The 23,531-nt window shown below is 36.6% G+C and overlaps 1 protein-coding gene across 1 annotated transcript in view; it reads left to right on the forward strand.

The window, feature by feature from the left end:
- The window catches only part of ADGRA3 (adhesion G protein-coupled receptor A3), a 57,674-nt gene that overhangs the window by 29,846 nt on the left and 4,297 nt on the right, over window positions 1-23,531 (forward strand). The window contains 10 exon segments of the mRNA XM_010710354.3: window positions 7,223-7,424; window positions 10,268-10,417; window positions 12,956-13,117; window positions 13,390-13,593; window positions 14,596-14,809; window positions 14,962-15,170; window positions 19,157-19,281; window positions 19,828-19,951; window positions 20,907-20,994; window positions 20,997-21,051. Coding sequence (XP_010708656.1) covers window positions 7,223-7,424; window positions 10,268-10,417; window positions 12,956-13,117; window positions 13,390-13,593; window positions 14,596-14,809; window positions 14,962-15,170; window positions 19,157-19,281; window positions 19,828-19,951; window positions 20,907-20,994; window positions 20,997-21,051 — 1,533 coding nt within the window.

The raw sequence follows: 23,531 nt of genomic DNA on the forward strand, positions 1-23,531 counted from the left end.
TATATATATATATAAACTATTGGAATAAAACTTCTTAGAAGATCTGTTAGAGTATGTACTGATGGGGATGGGTTTTCCACCAAGTTGTCTGTATATTTTGAAAACTTTGCTGCTCCCATACAACAAAATAACTATGCAAGAAACATGTAACATTAGAAAATATGAATGCTGCTTCCTTTTTATGACTGTTGGAACTGTAAAGCTAGCTCTGATATTCCATTGTGCTGGATGTTGCAGAGTATTTTGTCTTTTGTTCTTACCTCTTCACCTGTTTTCCCTTTTCTGATCTTTCTGCTGCTGGTCACTCTTAACAACACGTTACTCCTGGAGGTGCCAGGTAGCTTCTGTATAGATTCCCTGTATGTAAGGTAATTCCCTTTATAATAATCTGTGTTGTACCTCCCTGCAGTAGTTTCTACAGATAATTAGTTTGTCACAACATAAATTATTAGTACTATTTGTAGGGTTTCGTAACATTATAGCAACTGCTTTTTGTGTTCATTTATGCTGCTTGGCTATGCTGATCTTCTGTCTGATCTATTTATAAACTTTTGTTCCTTTCTCTATGTACATTAGAGTTCTTCAGTCATCTTCTTTCTATAGAAATAAGACATTTTAAGGAATGAAAAACAAGTTAAAGCATATTGCTGGGACATAGTTTATGGGGGGGGAGGGAAGACAAGCTTTCAAGCGCAGAAGGCCTCTTCCAGTTGTAGCAAAAATTCAGGTAAAGAGCTGGCTGATAATATTTTTTGCTTGTTCATATGGATGATTTTGAGAAGAAAAGTAGTGGGTTTCTGAATACTAAGGAACTGTTAGTAAGGGAAGAAACTGTAAGTGTACTTGCTGCACAAAAGCAATTTGGAATTATTGAAGAGTTTCACTTTCACATTGTAATGAATTATTTATATAGGAAACACTGAACATCCTCTTTCTACCCTGTGTTGACTCGTACTGCAGGGGTGAGCACTACTTTAGCAAATGAGAACTTCCTGCTTAAGATAAAAGGTGAAGAAAGTCAAAGAGATGGATGCTGTATTCATCAAAGAGCATACACATCTATTTAAATCACTTATGCATTTTTTTATGATACAAGTGTGAATTGTTCTTCTTTGATATGCCATTAGAGGTGAAAACAGATGGTAAGGGCCTATTTCAAAGTGTTTTCCATTAAATTAACCTGTGCTTTTCAGCGACTGTTCAGTGTAATAGGTTTTACCCCCTCTAGAATTCAGTGGAAAGAAATAAGATTTCAGGAAATGTTCAGCTTATCGAAAGCTTCACTGTGTCTGGGTTTATTATAACGGTCTTCTATTTGTAGTTTAGGTAGAGTAATAATAAAGGATAATTTTTTACTTTTGAGACCATATGGAGATAAGACTTTGACTAGCGAGAAAATGGTTCTGAGCAGATGGTTGTAAATGATCCTAGGTGAATGAGATTTTATAGTTTTTTAGTTGGAACTGGCTAGTCATTTTAGCTTGGAAGCAGCTTCAAAACTGGCAGCTAGATTTTTATCCTTTAGAAATGCGGCAGCAAAGACTAGCAATGGAGAAATGTTTGTCTTCAATGTCTGTGGTGCTGTAATAATAGTTCAGCATGAGTTCGTAAGGATTAGGGAAAACAGTATTCATCATGGGAATGTTTTCTTTTGTTATTTTTTTTCTTTTAATATATTCATCCTGTTAGGCTTTAGCCTAATATCCTGAAACATGTTATTACAGTCTATGAATGAATAGACAATAGAATGTACGAATCAAAATATAACCTATTGCTCCTGCTTCAGTAAATCCTTCAACTGTGGTGCGTAGTGTAAGTTTATTCCTAGTAGTTGATAGAATTCTGTCATAAATGTAATTATTACCCTTTGGAAAACTGTTGGTGGGTTTAATATTAAAAATATAATAGTCATGTTGAAGTTAGATAGTTACCAAGATATAATAATAAAAAACATTAGACTACCTGTAAGCTAATGCAATTATGATAACAAAACATATTGTTACTAAAAGTTACTGCTTAAAGAAATAAATGCTTTCAAAACAGAATTAACATGCATAAAAGAAAGAATGCTTCTGTAACCTCATTGTCTGGCTTTTTCTTCCTGAAATGAAATGATAGTACTTAAATGTTAATGAATCATATTTTCTCCCATAGATGTCTACTTTCACGTGTGTATGATAAACTTTGAGCACCTAATTATATACAATGACACAGTAAGAGAGTTAATACAGTCTGAATCTGTACTTCTGCTAGCAGTTGGTTGAAGTGTGAAAGATGTTGATGACTCACAAGAAACAAAGAATGCTGTCAGACTTGCTTAGGCTTTTTTTTTTTTTTCTTTTTCAATGACAAAAATTTCATGTTACAATTTGAACCCTGCTTTGGGGAAGTGGACAATGCCTCATCTTGTGGATGCACTGGAGTTGAACAGTTCATGTCTGAGAATGGTTCAGGTTAACATTCACTATGGAAAAATAGGGAAGTAGGGAAGCATAATTGGAGCTGGAATCACTTCCCACTGCTGGGCTGTGCCTGTACATAGTGTGGTGTGAGTGAGAGGAAACAGTAAGGGACTTGGTTTCCTATCATGTGCTCCTAATGACTATACTTATTTGTGTTGATTTGTGTATGTGAAGTAATGGCAGGAACCTTGGAAGTTTTAACTGTCCCACTGTTCATGTCCAGTTTATCACAGAAACATAAAATGGCTTACGTTGGAAGGGACCTGCTGTAGAGGGTCTACTTTGCAGGGAGGCTGGACTTGATCTCTAGAGGTCCCTTTCTGCGCCTACAATTCTGTGATTCTATGACCTTTAGAATCTACTACTTCCAGCCCTCCTGTTATGGACAGGGTTGCTGCTTGCTAGATCAGGCTGCCCAGGGCCCTGCCCAACCTTAACTCAAATACCTTCAGGGATGAAGCATCCACAGCTTCTCTGGGCAGCCTGTTCTATTGCCTCATGACCTCTGAGTAAAGAATTTCTCCCTTTCATCTAACCTAAATCTACCCTTCTTTGTTTAAAGCCATTCTCCCTTATCCTCTTGATATCTGCTTGTGTCATCACTGATGTGGAAACTTATTTTTAAAAAAAATAATGTTGATAAAATTATTTTTGTAAAGAAATGGTCTTTTAGAATCTTCATGTCAGTATTTCTGGAGAACTTCTTGGCATGCTAGAAGTTGAGTTTTGGCTGTATTTGAGGTATTGGTGGGCCTACATGTTGTCTAGTAGCTGTTCCAGCTGACTAATCGGTTGTCTTTATACTTGTTTTTTTTTTTTGGTTGTTTTTTTCTTCGTTCCCTGAGAGCTTTTTATATCCATAAGAGAGATTTCATCATTTAACTTGTATTTTCTCCCAGATGTACTATTGGACTATGCTTTGGTTTCTCCATACAGCAATTTCAGAGACTTGAGACACGTTTACATGTTCTGTCTATCTTGCATTGTATTCTGTTTCCTGTTCCTCACTTCCCACCAGATCCATAATTTGTTCAGCCTGTAATCAGTTGGCCAGACATGATCCAACAGTGTTATTTTTATTAGCTTGTGAGTGTGCACATAATGCTATGCTAAGTTTGCTGCTGAGACTGCAGCACTTCAAAGTGATTTTTCTAAGGAAGATATTGTCCTTTCTGCTGCCTTTCCTTTTCTATAGGAGATAAAATACTACATAATTACAGAACCTATTAGAAGAATAGAAATTACCAATATATAGGGAGTGTATTTTATTTTTATCTGTCTGTATATATAGATTACGCACATGTTATTTGAATTGGTTTACATTCTCTACAATGTCTGTACATTATAGAATCATAGAATGACCTGAGTTGAGAATGAGCTCAAAGATCATCTTGTTTCAACCCCCCTGACACTGACAGGGTTGCCAACCACTGGACTAGGCTGCCCAGAGCCACGTCCAGCCTGGCCTTGAATGCCTCGAGGGATGGGGCATCCACAACCTTTCCAGGCAACCTGTTCCAGTGCATCACCACCCTCTGTGTGGAAAAACTTCCACCCTGATATCTAAACCTAATCCTCTCCTGTCTCAATTTAAAACCATTCCCCCTTGTTCTGTCACAATCCACCCATGTAAACAGTTGTTAACATGTCATTCATTGCTGTTATTTTAAAACTGTAGTAATTGCTTTCTTCTTCCTTTTAACATTCTCTATATTGTCTAATTCTTGTGTTGGGTTTTTCTTCCAGATAGAGGTTGAATAGTGACACTTTAATTTCTTGGAGTGATCTCCTGAGGCGCAGAATAGATGTGTAGTGCATATTTGTTAGGCTTAATTGAAGCTGTGCTTCAAGACTCCGTCATTATCTTCCAGATTCTCAGAAATTCAGGTGATGGTCATAATAATCCATATCTTGTATATGGATATATCCATATCTCTCCACATCTTGACTCAATTATGCCACTGCAGTACAGAGAATTGACTTCTTATGCCGAAGCTCTTAGAAAAGACAGAAAAATTTTAACTCTTTGTTTTCTCCTTTGGCTTATTGTAATAATCGTCTAGTTCCTTCCATTAGATTCCTTACTGACTTGAATTTTTTGGTGATGCCATGACTCATACATTCTAAGGATACCCACAGCTTTCTTTTTATGAGTTGCTTGGGTGCTTTTTTTTTGTTTTTTTTTTTTTGTTTGTTTGTTTTCCAAAATGCCTCTAACGCTTTTCTTTCACTACTGAAGATATCTGAAATGACCTGTTGGAGTTCATTGGAAATTGATGGGAAATTGAGCTAGAGAGGACTTTTAGGATACCCTAAAATGTTTTCTCTGTTAGAGAAAGGTGGGATAATGCCAAAGACTTCGGTATGAGAACTTCATTAACTGAATAAGAAAGGAAAATGGAGCTGATCAGAGAGTTGTTCAGTTTCTGTGTTTGTTTAGTGTTTTTTTACTTAAATTTTACTTTCCTGGAACATTAATGAATGTGTTCATTTCAGACTCCTCCAAACACAGAAATATGTACTACAAACTTAGGTGTGTTCCAGATGATAGAATTGATTAAATGGCTATTTATTGAAATACAGTTTGAATCTTTTTTTAAAAAAAAACTACAAATTTTAAATCACAAGTGTAAGCTAGCAATTGTTTTTCAGTTTTTGGAGACAACTGTGGTGTGTAAAAACCAATAGAAATTATTAAGACTGGGAAAGAAGTATGTTAGTTCTTTAGGCTGTTGAAAGAGAGCTTGCTTTAGCTTGTCTTGGTTACAGAAGGCCTGGGTTGACCAAGTGAATCTTTTGCTAGGTGTTAGTTAAACCTACTTTGTTAGGTTGTAAGAGTTGACATATTTAGCTTTCTTTATTGTGGGTGCGTGTCATTTTTGCTTTGAATTTCAAGTATTAGTGTTCTGAATTATGAAATACTGCGTATTTGCATCTTTCCAGAGAGAGAGCAGGAAGCATGGGCAGGCCGTGACTGGCATTCCTTGTTCTCAGCATTGCAGCATAATTCAGGCCTTGTTTCTTTGTATTCTTATTGTTTCCTTTTGATCACTCAATTCTTGAGTGATCAGTGCACTAAGACTGTATTGCAGTTTAATTTCCTGTATTTATTCTTACACTTAAATAAATTAAGCATCTACAGGTAAAATATACAATAAAATTACAGAAGAAACATGGAGAATATTAAAGTTTCCTTAAAATACTTAGTTCTATGTCCCGTTAGTGAAAGGAGTCCTTTCCAAATTTCTTCACATTGTGAGTGCTTAATTCTCACATGAATTTTTAACTGCTAGATGTTTGTCTGCAGTATGAGTCAGTGGTTGTACTACTGTTGCTGTCTCTTAATCACTTTGAATGCAGTCCTCTGCTGTTCATCTGCAGTTCAGCATTAGTCTGAATGCAGTATATGTGAACAGGACAAATAGAATGCTTGCAGGACTTGCTAATGTATAAAACAAGTATTTAGATGGCATTAATGCATTTTTTCATGAAGCAAGCTAGTTTTATTAAAAACAAACAAAACAACCCACACACGACAACAACAAAAACCACTTGTAAACTGTTGTTAGTAATCAGTAATTGTATAATCAATGGATATACAGATGGTGTGTGTGTGTGTATATATATATATATATATATATATATCTCCAAGAGGTTGGCTAATATAATTTATATTGGAGTAATGAGAGAAAGTCACTCACCCTGTCCTGGGCTCCAATGGAGTAGATCTCCAGAGAGATCCTTCCCCACTGGCAGTCAGCTCTTAAATGGGTCTAGGAGAGGTGGAGCCAGGCTCCACCCCTTCATGCAGCACAGGTGATTTGCCTTCACCTGTGCTCCGGTGGCTGACTCATTGCTCGCCTCAGGTAATCAATCAAAGGTTCAGGCTATGATTCAGCAGCCCCATACAGTAATTTACCCTTTCTATCAATACAAGCTCTGGGAATAAAGGATAGAGCACAGCCCTACCAAAAAGAACTTGGGGATACTGGTGGGTGGCAAGCTGGACATGAGCCAGCAACGTGCCCTATGCTGCAACAAAAGCAGCGTGGCCAGCAGGGCGAGGGAGGTAATCCCACACCCCTACTCTGTGCTGGTGAGGCCTGCCTAGAGTTCTACATCTGGATGTGGAGTCCTCAGTACGAGATAGGCCTGTTTGAGGAGGACCACAAAAATGATCCATAGGATGGAATGTCTTCCCTGCAAATATGGGCTATGAGAACTGAGGCTGTTCAGCCTTGAGAAGAGAAGGCTTTGAGGAGACCTGATAGTGGCCTTTCAGTATCTAAAGGGGGGCTGTAAGAAAGAAGTGGACAGACTCTTGATCCCTTGTGATAGAACAGGGGGAAATGGTTTTAAATGAAAATAGGGGAGGTCTGGATTGGATATAAGAAAAAAGGTTTATTACAATAAAAGCGGTGAGACACTTGCACAGGTTTCCCAGAGATGTGGTGGATGCCCTGTCCTTGGAGACATTCAGAGTCAGGCTGGATGGGGCTCTGAGAAATGTGATCTAGCTGTAGATTGCAGGGGAGCTGAAAGTATGAAAAAATATGCTAGCATTAGTACTCATTTTGTTAATAGTGCTCAAATATGAACAGCTTGAAAATACAGCTTGGCCCTTTAAATAGTTTAGCGATGCTTAATTTTGAGTGTCTTTATTTCATGTTGTAGTGCATAATCCTTTTATTTACTTGTCATGTAAATTTCTTTCTCTTTTTATTTTATTTTATTTTATTTTTTTGCTTTTGACTCCCCAGGTGGCCTAGAACATTGGCAGGCATCACAGCATACCTGCTGTGTACACGTTACTCTGCTGGCAGTGGGATATATCCTGGCAACTCGCAAGATGAGAGAAGAGCTTGGCGCAGATGTGACAGGGGAGGATACTGGGCAGAAGAGGACTACTCTAGGTGCCAATATGCAAATGATGTGACCCGAGTTCTTTACATGTTCAATCAGGTAATCTGTGCATTTCTATAAAATCAGAGTTTTTATTTTCATCAAAAATTTGAAGTCTGTCTTTTCTTTTAAGTATGTAGCACTGGTGGTCTAGCTGAATTGTGATAAATGGGTATCTCCTGAGTACGATGGAATTTGTAGGTTTATGTTAAGAGTGATCTATTTTGGCTGCCCTCAGATTAAATGTATGAGGAAAATTTTATTCTTGTGTGTTTGTGTAAAGCATAAAGAATAAAGAGAATTGAATGGTACAAGTATTAAATGTATTTGTCAACTGGATGCCTTATCCTGCATATGTACTACAAAGAAACATTTTTAACAGAGAAAAGCTTTTGTAATTATAGTAGTGGACAAATTCTGCTCAGCTCTGGCACAGTAAACCCATAATCGTTTCTGTGGATAATGGGAGTTGACTAGGGATAGTAAGAATCAGTGAGACTTCTCTAATCTGATAGAACTTATAAAGATTTTTTTAGCATTCCAAACTCCTTTTCAGACTTATTTATGCATGCTTTTGGTACATCAGTGCAAAACAGTGTATGTAAATGTTCCATGTATAGGCATTGGATTGTATAATACTCCATAAACCCTTGGAGCCCTCTTGTTTAAGCTTGATGTTCTACAGTGTGTTGTGTCATATCACCAACAGCTGTGGAACAGATGGATGTAGGGAGATCTGAGAATGTTTTGTTATGATCTACACTGTAGAAGATTGCTGCTGACTTGCTCCCTCGCTCCCTACTTACCACTGCAGACTTAGTAGCTTTTACTTTCCCACTCTGGTCCAGAGGATCAGTGAACAGTGATGTGGGATATGTAGGAGGAGGAAAAAGGGAGAAAGCTGCATGTTTTGGCTCAGGGAAATTGTGATGAAATGAGGGTCAGCCTCTTCACCCACCTAAAAAGTAATAGAACTAGAGAGGGTGGTCTCAAGTTGGATATTAAGAAAAATTTCTTCTCTGAAAGAGTGGTCAAATGCTGGAATAGGCTGCCCAGGTAGGTGGTTGAGTCACCATAGAAGATGTTGTACTAACAGGCATGGTTTAGTGAGGAAATACTGGTGGTAGGTGACAATTGGACTTGGATGATCTTGGAGGTCTTTTCCAGCCTTGGTGATTTGGTGATTCTATGAACTATTTGTGCAGTGCAGCTTTGTGTTCCTGGCACTTGGAGGTGCAGCCTTTGGCTGTCACATGAGAATATCAGGATTGAAATGCGAAGTCAGGGTAGTGCTCTGCATCCAGTTAGCACGTGGGAGGTGTTACCCCACTGGGGGACACAGCAAGATTGAGTATTTGCCTACTGAGAACTTTAGCGAAACTGGGTTGTGTTTTTTTAACCCTGGAAATTTATCCAGCAGCACCTGTAATGGGACAGCACTACAGACTGTGTACTACCACCCAAATTTGGAGCTGCAGTTTTTTTTCGGGTTATAGAAGAATTTGCCAATTTAAAATGTGGGTATCGAAATGGTATTCTGGCTTCAGAAAAGCACAAGTATAACTTCTGTGTGTGGAATTGATAACTATTTCTATTATTTGCTTAAAAAGTACAGGGACAGGTGTATACTACAGTGAAACAGATTTCCATTTTTTCCTCAAAGTGAGAAGAGTGGCATGTTTTGATTTCAGAGGTTGATTTTTACTCATTAGAGCCTTCCTCATTTTATGTATGTAGGTTTGGCAGTCTTTTTAGCACAAAAGTTTATCACTTCATTGAGACACATTAAATGTTTTAATGATATTATAAGCATCATTAGAGTCTGAACACAAAGATAGTTGATGAGCTCTTTTGAATGTTAGAACTCTGCCAAGTAATTTAAATCAAATTGGGGCCTACATTTAAAATGGAAGAAAATCTTTGTAATGTACGTTTATATTTCACTGTTGTTGTTTTTCTTTCATTCAGATATAGTTCTAGGTGAAGAGAAATTGTTTTAAGTTCAAAGAAATTATAAAAAAAAAAAAATACCTGAACTTGAAAGTTTACGTTGTTCAATGTGCGTTATGACTTCAAACTGTGAGTCACATATTTAAATTGTAAATAGTGTTTTGGAAGAAAATAATCTTCCATTAATTGCATTCAAATCTATGTATATGGGCTAAGACCTGCAGGGACTGATGTACAGCTATGCTTACGTGGCAGATTACAAATACAGTGGGACAGACTAAATGTTTGTACACCAAAAAATGGAGAGGCAAGATGCTTCTAGTTTGGATTATAATGGATAAACAGCAACTGAACATGAGCTGATAACGTTTGCACAGCATTCTGCTGTACTATATGAAATTTGCTGGTTTTGGTCCCTGCTAGCTCAGGCATTTTGGAGTTAGGTGCTATTTAGTGGTAAAGTGTTTTTCAACCTGGTACTTGTTTCAGAAATGAAGCCATGAGCTTTGTCATAGAAATAATCTGTCTTGGGTTTGATTTTTGTGCAAGTTCCATTATAAACACTTCTAGTAATTATAGTATCAAGAGAATGCAACAGCAGTGGTGCATTAGAATTCTTTGGGGCTTCTCTTGCTATGAAACACCATGTTTTAGCAGTTTCACTTTACTCAAGCTGTCATGCAAAACAAAACAAGCTTTTAACGTCTCTCTCCTTTCTAAGACAATAAGACAAAATAAAATTTAAGGCTGCCAGTTTTGGTTCTTCAGCATGTTAGAGAATGTGTTGCTAGCAGATAGGGTGGTAGTTCCTAGCTACTTAAACTGAACTCTCCTATGATCCCTGTGGGGTTTGTTATCCTTTTTGGGAAAATGCTGGTTTTTGAATTGAAGTGTTTCCTTTGTCTTGTACTTAAGCATTTTTAAAAAATGAACATTGTTTCTTCTTTGTGTAGATGCCGCTCAACCTCACTAACGCATTGGCAACAGCAAGACAGCTCTTGGCTTACACTGTTGAAGCAGCAAATTTTTCTGATAAGATGGATGTTATTTTTGTGGCTGAAATGATAGAGAAATTCGGAAGATTTGCAGAAAAGTACAAAGAGGTAACTGGATAATTTGCCACTGCTTTAAAAATAACCAAAGTGTCCTAAAATATTCTGAGCAGTGAAGCCTTCTCAACAGTAGATGCAGGCACCGAGTTAGTGGTTTATCAGATTCTATCCCATTTTTTGTTTGTTTAGTAGGTCTCTGAAGTTGCTGACCCATGGTCACAGACTTTGCATTCGCGCTGAGATCATCCAGCATTCACTGGACCTATAATGTGAGTAACACCTCTGGTCAGCACTGGAGCAGGGAGATAGGTACAGTAAGTCTGTTTTTATTTAATATGGAGTGGGTCACACAGGTTTTCATTGGTCTGTTCTTATCTAAAAAGATGAATAATGAAAGCCTCAGAGATCCTCTCAATAATGAATAAAACAAGACTTATGTTCTCCCCTCCCACCATGGTAGGATGTCTTTATTCAGTATTGAGCTGTATCTCTAAGGTTTTCAGAATTCCTACATTTTGAAGGATAAGATAAGACATTAAAATAAAATCTTAGAGAAAGCTCATTGTTGGGGAGAAAAGTGTGAGTGATGAAATAGTCCCACCGGTGGGCAGGAACTCTCTGTTTCACTGCTGAACAGAGGTTTAAATTGATCTCACTCTACAGTGCATGTTGGGCAGTTGTTAATTACAATGCCTTGCACAAAAAGAGCAGCCAAATTTTCCTCTTCACCCCTCAGAAAACCATAAATGCTGGCTGTAAATTCTTCACAGAACTCCTTGGAGAATTTTCAGTCTACAATTCATTTTTATAATCATAGCTTGCAATTTTTTTGGTACATCTTGCAATTATACAAGCAGTTCATTAAATGGATGATATTTGTATCCAGCTGAAAGCATTTTAGAATGCTGTGCAATTGGTTACATTATAAGGATACTCTTTTCTCAGCTGTGATTTATTGTCTGTAGAGCTTCACAATCTGACGTTGATTTGCCATGTTTGAAGGTAATAAATGATACGGAGAAAAAAATTTTTTTTGGTAATTTCACATTTATCTTTCTTCTTTTATCTTAACTGATTCGATTTTAAATCAACCTTGTTTTAATCTGTTGAAAGGATGTGAGTGTGTGCAATTTCATTTAATACTCGACTAGTTAGGAAGACTGTGTTTCTTGTTAGTGTCTCAGTCTGCAGAACTCTTTTTAACTATGGATATGATATTGTGGTCACTTCAGTTTGCATTGCGGTGGCTATTCTAAAATATAAATACTGTAAATGGTAAGTTGTTTCATTCAGTATTGTTTTTTCATGTGAAAAGAAGCAGCTGAAGACACTCGGAACGTTTTCAGTAGATTGTCATAAGTTAGATTGCAGTTTGAAAAACTTATGCATACCTTAAAGTGAAAGAATAATGTGCAATATTTAAAACAGGAGTCCTATGGTTTCAGGATCTTAACACTGATAATGTATTGTAAAAACACCATCTGTACATGTATAGGGCATGGTACCTATTTTTAAAGTAATAACGAGCATCTTCAATTAATCTAAGTTTGATGTATTCTTGAGAATTCAACAAAAAGTGCTTCAGCCTGCAGACTTTGCACAATGCTGTTTGATAGTTTTTGAGTTTTTAATGTCTATAGGTTCTCTTCCTAAAAACTCAGTTCCTAGAACAGTGAATAGTTTTATATTAGCATTTTTGCCTTTATTTTGAAAGATTTTTAAAAAGGAAAACAGTCTGCTATGTTCTAACCTTGCTAGCAATGTTCTTAAAAGTACAAATAGTAATTAAAAAAAAAAAATAATTCCGGATGTAAGAGTGATCTTTTCTGTACCCAACCTTGTATTCTTTATGTAGAAAATTCATTGCAAAGTTTAGTCTCTGAAAATGGCTTTTCATTCAATTCAGAATACATGCATTTTTCATTTCTGGTGCAGCATTTGCCGCTTCCTAAAATGCTGTGAAAAATCGAATGTAGGCAAATGTAGATGCTTGATAGTTGTTGTGTACATGAAAGAATTCAGTTTGTTGGCTTGTATTTCATCATACATAAGACCAGGTAAGATGTGTGAGCAACAACTTCATAACAGTGTAACTAGCAGCTTTGAAATCAACTCGGGTACCTGTGGTTACTTGCCATCATTCGTGAATAGCTTGTGACCTAAAACTGACAGTGTAAAATTAATGACAAGCAAGGAAGGAATCAAAGAAAGGCATAGCCAAAGGAAGAGGAGCGGAAGGATTGTGTGCAAGTTCTTCCTGTATTACTCTGTTCCTTCTTTTTCTATCCAATGTGTAAACTACCATAGCCGATTTATGGTTATTTTTATTTATTTTAGGTTTGAATTTGATTGTAAATTGTTTTTTTTAAACAATTAGCAGAGTAATGTGGAGTATTATACCTTTGAATCTTAATGAAATACCTGCATGTTTCATGTTTTTATTCTATAAGTGCAGTGTAAATATGCAAATCGCATTGGTGTGATATTTGAGTGTTGATGTTGAGAAGTAGCATTCCATTTTCTGGTGATTATTCTCCTTGATGTATGTTATTGAAGATGCAGAATAACCATATTTCTTTTCCTTGTTAGCTTGGCGATGTGATGGTGGATATAGCAAGCAACATTATGTTAGCTGATGAACGTGTTCTGTGGATGGCACAAAGGGAATCCAAGGCTTGCACTAGAATTGTACAGTGTCTACAAAAAATTGCTATGTATCGGCTTGCAAATGGAGCTCAAGTTTATTCTACTGTAAGTATGGATTTGTTTAGAAAATGTTTTGCTGATTATTTTTCCTTGCTTAATAGAAGTTGACATTATATAAAATGTCTGCTGTTTTTATGTGGAAAAGAGAGTAGAAATATTCTGAGTTCCCTACCAGATAAATAGGAACAGGGTTGTTTTTTTTTTGTTTTTTATTTTTGCATACTGTTACAGTTGAGAATCTCTTAAAGGTTATTTGTTGTTCTTCCTGTAAGGCATACATTTTTATTGTTAAATGTTTGTTGCTGTTATTGTTACAGTATTCTCCAAATATTGCTCTTGAGGCTTACGTAATAAAGGCTGCTGGGTTCACTGGGATGACGTGCACCGTATTTCAGAAAGTGGCTACATCAGATCGTACAGGACTCAGTGATTATGGGAGAAGAGATCCAGATGGAAACCTAGATAAGCAACTAAGTTTTAAGTGCAATGTTTCAAATACGCTGTCAAGTCTGGCTTTAAAGGTTGGATATTCATTGTTTACCCCACTGTTGTCTTTATAGTGATATAATAAATATGAGTCACTTGGAAAGCAATATCTAGTATTAAAGTAGCATTCTTATGTAATCCAGAATGACTGTGACAAAGGATAATTAAAATGACAAGGAGTAATATAGTTTGATTTTGGAATAATTTCTTTAATGGATGCACTTCTTAATGAATAGGTGTGGTTTTTGTGGTTTTCCTTTTTAAAACATGTTAAGTATTTCAAAAGATGGGAAATTGAAATTCTCCCTAGGTCATAGTAGTTATTACCTTTTATTTTGCTGTATTTTCTCCATCATTACATACTAAATTATGTATCAATCAACATATACTGTTAATCTAACTAGAAAATGATACATGTGCATGGACTTGAAAGGCTCATTGTATTAGTATGTGTATTTTAGGCATGTGTATTAATTCATTTTATGTGTGTACATGCCCACACAAATGCACATCTGTGTATCAGAATGGCAGAATGGCTTGCACACCAGTTTGCTTTTATCACTTGCTGTGCTTGAACATCACTGCAGGATGCATGTATAAAATAATGGTGTAATTCTGTGCAATTTACAGGCATGCTCCCTTACCATAATTTATGTACTATATAAGAAAACCTTATTGGGTAGAGTGCTTCATTTTCTGTGACAGTGATGATCAGTTACAGGAAATTGTGCTTTGCTGTATGTATGTGTTCTCACCTGGCCTTGGTTACTGCTTCTAGTTGCTGTAACGAGTTGCTGATTTCCATTTCAACTTTACTAGCTGTAGCAATTGAGGCAATTACAGAATCTTAGCACTTCTTTCCTTTTTAAGAAAGGGATAAGACTTTCAATAGATTCAGGCCTTCTACTGTGGATTATTTGAAAGTGCTGTCAAATTTGTTGCAGTATTTTCATTTCTGACAGTGCTCAGGTGGAGGAGTTGTTTGTAAAGAAAATTTCACTTTCTTTTTAAAACTTTTACAATCTCTTTATTTCCAGAATACAATCGTAGAGGCTTCTATCCAACTGCCAGCTTCTCTTTTCACCCAAAAGCAAAAAAGAGAAATCAGACCAGCAGATGAGTCTGTCTACAAGCTTCAGCTTATTGCATTTCGCAATGGAAAGCTTTTTCCAGCAACAGGAAATTCAACAAACCTTGCTGATGATGGGAAACGTCGTACAGTTGTGACACCAGTCATTCTTACCAAGATAGGTTTGTTTTTTATATTATTACATTTATGATCCTTGAGACACTTTTGTTGACTTATTTGCATCAAGTTTGTATATGTCTAAAAAATGAGAGATTATTTTTTAGCATTTGGCCAGCTGAGAAACTTATGTGCAACTGCATTTATTTTGTAATAGATGGTTTGAACCCAGCCAGTCACCATGTTCCTATAAATGTGACCCTAAGGCGTATAGCACATGGAGCAGATGCTGTTGCAGCTCAGTGGGACTTTGATCTACTGAATGGACAAGGGGGATGGAAGTCTGATGGCTGTCGCATTCTTCTGTCTGATGAAAACATTACTACCATTCAGTGCTACTCCCTCAGCAACTATGCAGTTTTAATGGTATGATACTTAACATTACATATTCTTTCTGGAACTTAAAGATATTGGAACTACAATTGTTCTTTGTTCTTGCATTAAAGTAAGCATTCCTTGTTCATTTATTAGCAAGGCATAGAAATCTTCAGTTGCTGCTTCTGTAAATATAAGTTTTCATTCAAGATGAGGTTTAAATGGAAAACTGTCAAGTGGGATTAACTGCTGAGTATTTGAAATAAAAATAACTTTTATGCAGAAAGTACTATACTATAGGAAAGAAGGCATTCTAATGAGCTATTTAATCATATGTGCTTTTATGAACTTTAATAATGACAGTTCAAAATAAAGAACAAGAGAAGTTGTTACTGTCAGCTGGATAAAATTTATTAACATTATTAATGCTTCCCAGGTTGTTGGGTTGTTTTTGTCGTAGTCCACAATTTGTAGCTGTTCTGTTACAAGTAAGCTTCTCGCTTACTAATATGTAAGTCTGTTACCAAAAGAAATCAGTTGAAACGGTGAACTATCTAAAATAAAACATTTTAAATGTTGTTTAAAACAGCATTATCTTAACTTGCTATTTCAAGAAAACAAGTAACAAGTTCTAAAATATAGTGGTAGCTGAATAAAAAAGGAAGAGAGGTGCCTTCATTCCATGCTCTTCACTTAGGAAGTAGGACTTCTTCTTTGTTCCCAGAGCTTTGGAATTTGGTCTGGGAAGCTTCCAGTTTGTGGCCAGCGGCTGTTGACCTGCTTAGTCATCAGTGTGTATAAAATGTGATGCCATAAAAGTGGTAAATTAGTAAGAAACAGGGTGAAATTGTAAAAGCTTTAAGAAAGCATTTTGTTAACATACTAAATTTGTTGTCTTTAGAACTGAATTAAACTTCATCTGTAGGTATAGTATACATTCAAAGAGAAGTTCTACGTAAAGTTGGTCACGTTTCTGCCATCTGGAGGAGGAAAAATGAAGGACATGCTTTATCTGCAGCTGTAAATGACTTTCTTAATTTACATGGCACAATTGCATCAGTATCTACGTATATTGTGAGACATGTAGAAAACTGCTGACAATCAGAAGTCAAAAAAGAGGATGAGGCAGTTTTCATCTTTCTCTGCTGGTGTCTGTCATTGTGTGTGCTTAGAACTGTACTCCTTAAATATTATCTAATGTTCAAAGCATTAGATAGTAGAGTCAGGAGAGGAGAGGATAGGTGAAAGAAGGAAGACCAACTCTTATTTATTAAGCTGTTCCTTGCACATAGTTTAAAACACTGCAGAAATTCTGACTCTCTAAGTAGCTGCTGAAGATGGTTTTCATGCCTGTGTGTTACTTAACTGAAAACTTAAAAAGGCCACAATAACCTGTTTTCTTAATAGACTCTCATAGTGGTACATAAGCCTGGATTCAGGTCACTGGCACATAGGAAGTTTCTGGATTTTTGCTTTAGAAGTTTGGCTTTTAATTCTAGAGCTATCATTAACATCAAATACATAAACAGGAGTGGCAGCCAGGGGTCTGAAAGCAGTATTCATCATCTTGGCTGCATGATTTCTGGCTAATAACCTGAGTTATTTAATTATTTATTCTTCTATACCTATTTAAAATAAAAGCAAATGTAATATACTTGTATATCTGTATACATTTCAGAACATAATGTAAAGTCCTTTCTGATAAGGGAGCTGTGTTTGAGTGCCTGGTTTTTTAATCAGGTGATCTAGAAAGATAGAGCTATAAAAATCTGTATGTGTTTTGAAATTATTTGAACTACTGCTTAATAATAGAACAGATAACTAGGAGACTGATCAGAACTCTCATTAATATATATGTGTATATATATACTTCTCATCCTGCAGTGGAGAGGAAAGTAAAAGCAGTGCTTCTGGAGAAGAAACACAGTGCTGCTAGGCTGTAAGCACCCTAATGTTCTTAATGTCATCTCTTCAGTTGTTTTATTGACATTTTATAAACAAATTATTATTTATGATTGGTTTAACTCAAAAATAACATTTGCTTCCTCACTCCTTTTAGTAGATATGATGAAAAATTGACAGTGCGGTCAGAGTTCCATTGATCTAGTGGGTATTGGGTCAAGCTGAATTTTCTCAAACACTTTAGAAGTTCATGTTAAATTTTGTGATTTTGTAGCTTTTGCTTTCTAAATTTATAACAAATGATACATGGCATCGTGCTACCTGTCACCAACTTGGAAGCAGTGACTAGAGTTCTCCTATGGTTTTTGTTCTCAGTTGTGTGACAGTTCCTTCACTCATACTTGTCACTGCAATGTGGTCCTAAGGATCTCCAGGTGACTATTGGCTGGACCATGGGCAGCATTAGGTTCTGATAACACTGGCTGCCTAAGGTGTAATGTCTTATGATCTTTTTCAGAGCGTTTTCTTCCAAGTGCTGAAAAAAAAAAATACAAAAAAATCAAACAGCAATTTGATCAAATTTGCTTGGAGTGAGGTCGGTGAGTTACTTAGCAATAACAAATTTATATTCTGATAAAAGAACAATTGAAGGAGTAGTGAATACACTGCCAACTCTTATTTAATGGAAATTGTTGATTCAAGAACTTTTCTCCTGTCCATGAAATCAGATTATCCTTAACTTTAACCTTAAATCTTAACCTTAAAAATAGAATGTATATCACTGTGATTTTTCTCCAAAGCAAGCTGAAGCTTCTTCCTAATGTTCTCTGTTTTTTGTGAAGGCTGAATTTGTTCTCCTTTCCCTCAGCAAGCGTTTGAACTTTGCACAACTCTTGAAGTTTGAGTAACTCACCATTTGTAACTAGAAGATATGTTTCTGTATACGGTCTATTCCGAAAAGGAAAAAATAGATATGTTTGCCTAATATCAGTGAAAAAACATTTCATTCTGTGTCAGAAGATACTGAAGCACTTTTCAAATTTGCTACCATTAGGGAAACAATTCTAGTAAATTGTTTCAACTTGAGCTTATACGTACCTGCTACATAGAATTCCTGTTTTTAGCTTTTGTAATAAGGAATCCATTGCCTCTCAGTCTTCTCTATTCAGCTCCAGAAAGTTTGATTTTTGTCATCTTCGTACTATCCCAGTTGATAGCTCAATATAATGATGAGATTTCTTCTTAGAATAACTAGTCGAATATAATAACGTTGATTTTTTGACCCATCTTTCTTCTCAGAGATCCAGCCTTTTCTGCCTCCATTATATGCTTCACTTGTTGCACCATCCTGTGTGTCAGTGTCTTCCCTGTAGTAGGAGGCCTCCAGCTGAGTACAGTTCTGCACAGGTGGTTGCAGGGTAGAATAATGGCTTCTATTCATCTGTACGTCATTTTCACTAGTACAGTGAAGTTTGGCTTTGGGGTGTAGTGTATGCTGCTGACTTGTGTTCAAGTTCTGTCTACCAGCACCCTCAGGTTCTTCTTTCCTTGCTTTCTATTCAGTCCAGCACCTAGCCCATACTGTTGCATTCATGGGAGTTATTTCATCCCAGGTGCAAAACGTTCAGCTATTCCTTTGATGAAGTTCATGACATTTCCCAACCCACTTCTCTGTCCTTCTGGATATCCTCCAGCCTGCTGATCTACTCCCCCATTTCAGCATCATCTGCAAACTTGCTAAGGGTGGTTTGTCTTAAGTTGTGCAAGTTATTGTAGATGCTAATCTTCACTGGAACACAGTGTTATTCTACACACTGTACAAACTTATATGCATTTTAAAAATAACAAAATTGCTTTTGTCAGAACCACTAACTTGTCTCTGTATTCTTACATACTTGACATTTAAACGTGCTTTAAAATATGACTGCATTTATAACATTCAGCCAGAACAGCGGGTATTTGTAAGCTACCTTAACTAACTGGGGGAGACAGAGGGGACATAGCATTTTGTCTGTAGGGTTCCTATTAATTCTGTGTGTGTGTGTGTGTGTGTGTGTATGTATAATTTTTTTTTCTCTCTGTCATTCCTACAGAATAAGGAGATGGACTAATGTTGCTTTTGGTTTTGTTGTCAGGACTTGACAGAAGCTGAATTATATACACAGCCAGCTGATCTTTTGCATCCAGTAATTTATGCTACTGCCATGGTTTTGCTAATGTGCCTCTTGATGATCATAGTCAGCTATATATATCATCACAGGTATGAATAAAATTAAAGGCTAAACTGCTTTCTTAGTGCTTAGGACAACCTTTTCTTTCTGTTTTGAACATGACAGAGTGATCTGTATCCATATTTTCCTATAAAATTTGTTGATGCGAACAAACTGTTAAGGAAGCGGCCTAATTCATCTTTTCTTTTTGGTGTGATAATTTAGGTCTTGTAACCATGTATTTCTTTAATCCTCCTCTTTTCTTTTGTGGTGATGGAAATGCCCACTCTCAAAAATGACAGGGAAATTAAAGTGTTGTACTTTTTACATTTGTGTTGACATGAAAGCTTGGATCCTGACTTTTTTTTTTTTGAATCAAGGCCAAAATAGTTGTATTAAGCTGGTTAATAGGAGGGCGTGTTAATTTCATGTAATGAAGTCCAGAGCTTGTTTGATTGCAAAATGCATGGTAGTCAAACAGTCATTAACAGTAATTACATCTCATTTAACATGACTGTATCTTTTTAGTTTCTGAAAGATGATAATGCAGCTGTGCTCTGTTTTTATGTTGTCTAACTTCATTTTTTTTTTAACAGTCTGATCAGGATCAGTGTGAAAAGCTGGCATATGCTGGTTAACCTGAGTTTTCACATTTTCCTGACGTGTGTGATGTTCATTGGAGGCGTAACTCAGACCAGGAATGCCAGCATTTGCCAAGCAGTAAGTAAACACAGCAGCAAAAGAAAATATGTTGAAATTATTTCCAGAAAATAATGTTAAGATTTTAACTCTCCCATCATTTTGCTAGGGGAAGTGAAACTTCAAATATGAAAACTTGATATTTTGAGGTTTATTTATTATAGCAGTGAATATTATGGAATTGTGCTTGATATCATTTGAAAAAATCAGGTACATTTCATGCCTCTATATTCATATATACCCTTTGGCTTCCTACAGAACAGCAGTACTGTACAGGCATTTTCATCAGAATGCTAAATTTAGACAAAGAATCACTTTTTTCTACCTTAAAGATGTCTCTTATCTGTTATTTGAATACTGGAAAAATACTTCGTAAGAGCAGCAGTTTTTTTTTAGCCAGGGATGTTATCACAGTGGTTGTTTTATCTTACCTCTTATTTTTGAGATTTACAGTTCTCTGTAACAGTTCTGTAATAAGTATGTGACATTTACAGACCGTATAAAAACTGTTTTCTGCAAATAGAAACATAATTATTTTTACTGCCTCAGGATAACTTAAAAGGAGGAAATGAGAAGTGTTTGAAGTCAAAAACCTGTGCTTTCTCTAAACAAACAGCTTTTATCAGGTCTTCTCTTTTGTGATGATTTGTTCTTCTAAGATTGAGCCATCCATCATTCAGTTGCCATGTTTCAGTGTTACACAGTTGCTTCTTTGGAACAATGTCAGTGGAAATTTTTGAAGTGTTTTCTTTTCCTCCAATGACTTGTAAAAGTTCCTAATCCTTTACTATAATGTTCTGTAGTGCTTTTGTTCGAATTTGCAATTATTTGAGTGTTGAAAACATCGTAGCAAATTGTCTTTTCTTGAACTGAAATTTTGGAAATTCAAGTTTTATGCCAATCATCCAGTAAATGGTAATTTTGTAGCTTCATAAGCTATAAATGCTTAGGGGTTTTTTTTTTATTATTTTTTAAGGTTGGGATAATTCTCCATTATTCCACTCTTGCAACAGTACTGTGGCTGGGAGTGACATCTCGTAATATTTACAAGCAAGTAACCAAAAAGCAAAAAGATGTCAAGATACTGATGAGCCACCACCTCCCCCCAGACCAATGCTGAGGTGAGCCTGTTGTTTGTACAACGCCATCTGCCAGATCACCATGCTCATGTTCTGACTGGAAATTGTAAAATCAATACTGTTTTTTCCAAGTGCCATTCAAATCTCTTCCAGACTTCTCTGTTTCCAAGAGTTGGTAGTGAGGATGAGGTGAAGGATGCTCGGTCTTATCATGTTCTGTTTCAGCAGTGCATCTGATGCTTTGATTACGGCTTTAGGTTGGAACACTTTCCTTTAAATTGACATAGGGAAATGACCGGGGAGAACTGTGTTATCAGAAAATTAGCAAACACTAGCATTTAAGTATAGTTTAATACATTTTGCTGAAAATGCCATTATCAAATAAAAGTAGTATACTTTGTAAAGTGTTCCTCTTTGGAATATTTGTTTCTGAAATCACTGAAATGGGGCAAACTCTATCTGTAAAATTTGCTCTGTGAAGTACTTCTAATAGTAAACATTAATGTAACTTATCAACATAACTCACTCCAGATATTAATTAAAAACTGCTAAGCTCGAATTCTCCACAAGGTGGCAGGCATTGATTAACTTTGATTAGTTATGCAGGCAAGTTTTTAGAAAGCTTAGTTTTGAAATACAAGAAGCAGGAGGAAATCAGAACCGTTTTTCTATGTATCAGCTAAAATGTGCAGTACAGTGTACAGACATACAGAAATACAGCTTATGTGAGCCAGAAGGTTAGTATTTGTACCACTGAGCGTTCCCATTGCGTTATTTAATTTTGTCCATTATATTAAGAAAAAGAATCTGTTCCATTTGTTGTAGGGTATCGTGTGCCTTCCAGCACAGTGCTGAATGGGCATGCTAACATCTGTTGCAATTTTTTTTCCCCATCCGCTATTACTGTATGCTATTCTTCCTCTGGAAAATTTTCTAGTAAAATTACCAGCCTCACAGGCTTAGCTCTATGTAAACATAAACATACACCTCTTCAGATTTGGGTGCCTCATCAATAGCTCTGGAGAGAAGTACAAGAACAGAGTGAACATACTTCATGTATTCTCAGATTCTTCTCTGCAGATCAGGATTCCCTGAGTCAATGTGTGATATTTTTGCTCAGTAGCTGTGAAAGAATTTTTTTTCACTCAGTTGCCTATTATATTTGTGCTCAAAACAAGTTTTCCCAGTTGTAGCAGAGGGCAAGGACTTCTGAGCAGGAGTTTCTTATTTGTATGGAACCAGTCACCTGTTATTTGCAGTCCTCCTGTTTCTTGAATGTAAAGAGACAAAACAACCAATTCAGAATTTGTCTTTGTGCTACTTAGATTCTTCTTCTCACATACCTTTTCAGGCTAACGAAGAATATTTTAAAATGGAGAAATTAAAACCCCGGTAGATGTATATGATAAATGAGAAGAAAACAGCATATCCCTGTACAAATTATTTTGCTTTGTATTCTTTGTGCTTACAAAAAGTTCACTTTGCAGTTGGTAGGTAGACAGTGTGCATACACAATGATCTTCAGTTCCTGGGGGTACCTTTTGAGAATGGACTTTGTATCCATTAATCATCCTTCCCACTAGCATAGATAAGCTTTGTTTTGTGTTTTGTTCATTGCATATAAGATATTATTGTTGATAATGAGCTCTGTTCTTTGTGTTAGTGCAGTTTTGTCACAGGTCATAAATGATATAAAAAAGACTTCTGAAATTGATTCAGTGTGTTTTTTGGGTAGAGGGTAGAGAGGAGTTCAAGGCTGATTGTAAATAAACATGGTCCTTCAGTACAGCAGACTGAACTACAATCTGCAAACAATCCATGTTACTTCACTGCCCCACTAATAACAGCTTGTCTTGTGTAGAACCAAGTTAAACTGGCTGTTTGTTTGAATAGTGGTAGATGTTTGAGGCAATGATTTAGTAATTTGTAATGATAGATGAGTGGAGTAAGGTCTGCCACAAAGATCTGTTTTGTCTGTCTTTCTCCTGTTTATTCAGTGTCACAATACAGTTAACAAGTGACAAAACATGATCCTTCTTGGCCTGGGCAATTTAGTAATATATTTAGTCACAGAATCACAGAATCACAGAATTGTAGGGGTTGGAAGGGACCTCTAGAGATCATCGAGACCAACCCCCCTGCCAAAGCAGGTTCCCTACACCAGGTCGCACAGGTAGGCGTCCAGGCGAGACTTGAATATCTCCAGAGAAGGAGACTCCACAACCTCCCTGGGCAGCCTGTTCCAGTGCTCCGTCACCCTCACCGTGAAGAAGTTCTTACGCACATTCGTGCGAAACTTCCTATGCTGCAGCTTATGTCCGTTTCCCCTCGTCCTGTCTCCACGTACCACTGAAAAGAGACTGGCCTCACCACTATGGCCGCCACACCTCAGATATTTATAAACCTGGATCAGGTCCCCTCTCAGTCTTCTTTTCTCAAGGCTAAACAGACCCAGTTTACTTAGCCTTTCTTCATAGGGGAGATGCTCCAGGCCCTTCACCATCTTTGTGGCCCTCCGCTGG

This window comes from Meleagris gallopavo, chromosome 4 (genome assembly GCF_000146605.3).
Source record: "Meleagris gallopavo isolate NT-WF06-2002-E0010 breed Aviagen turkey brand Nicholas breeding stock chromosome 4, Turkey_5.1, whole genome shotgun sequence".
In the NCBI taxonomy this organism is placed as follows: Eukaryota; Metazoa; Chordata; class Aves; order Galliformes; family Phasianidae; genus Meleagris; species Meleagris gallopavo.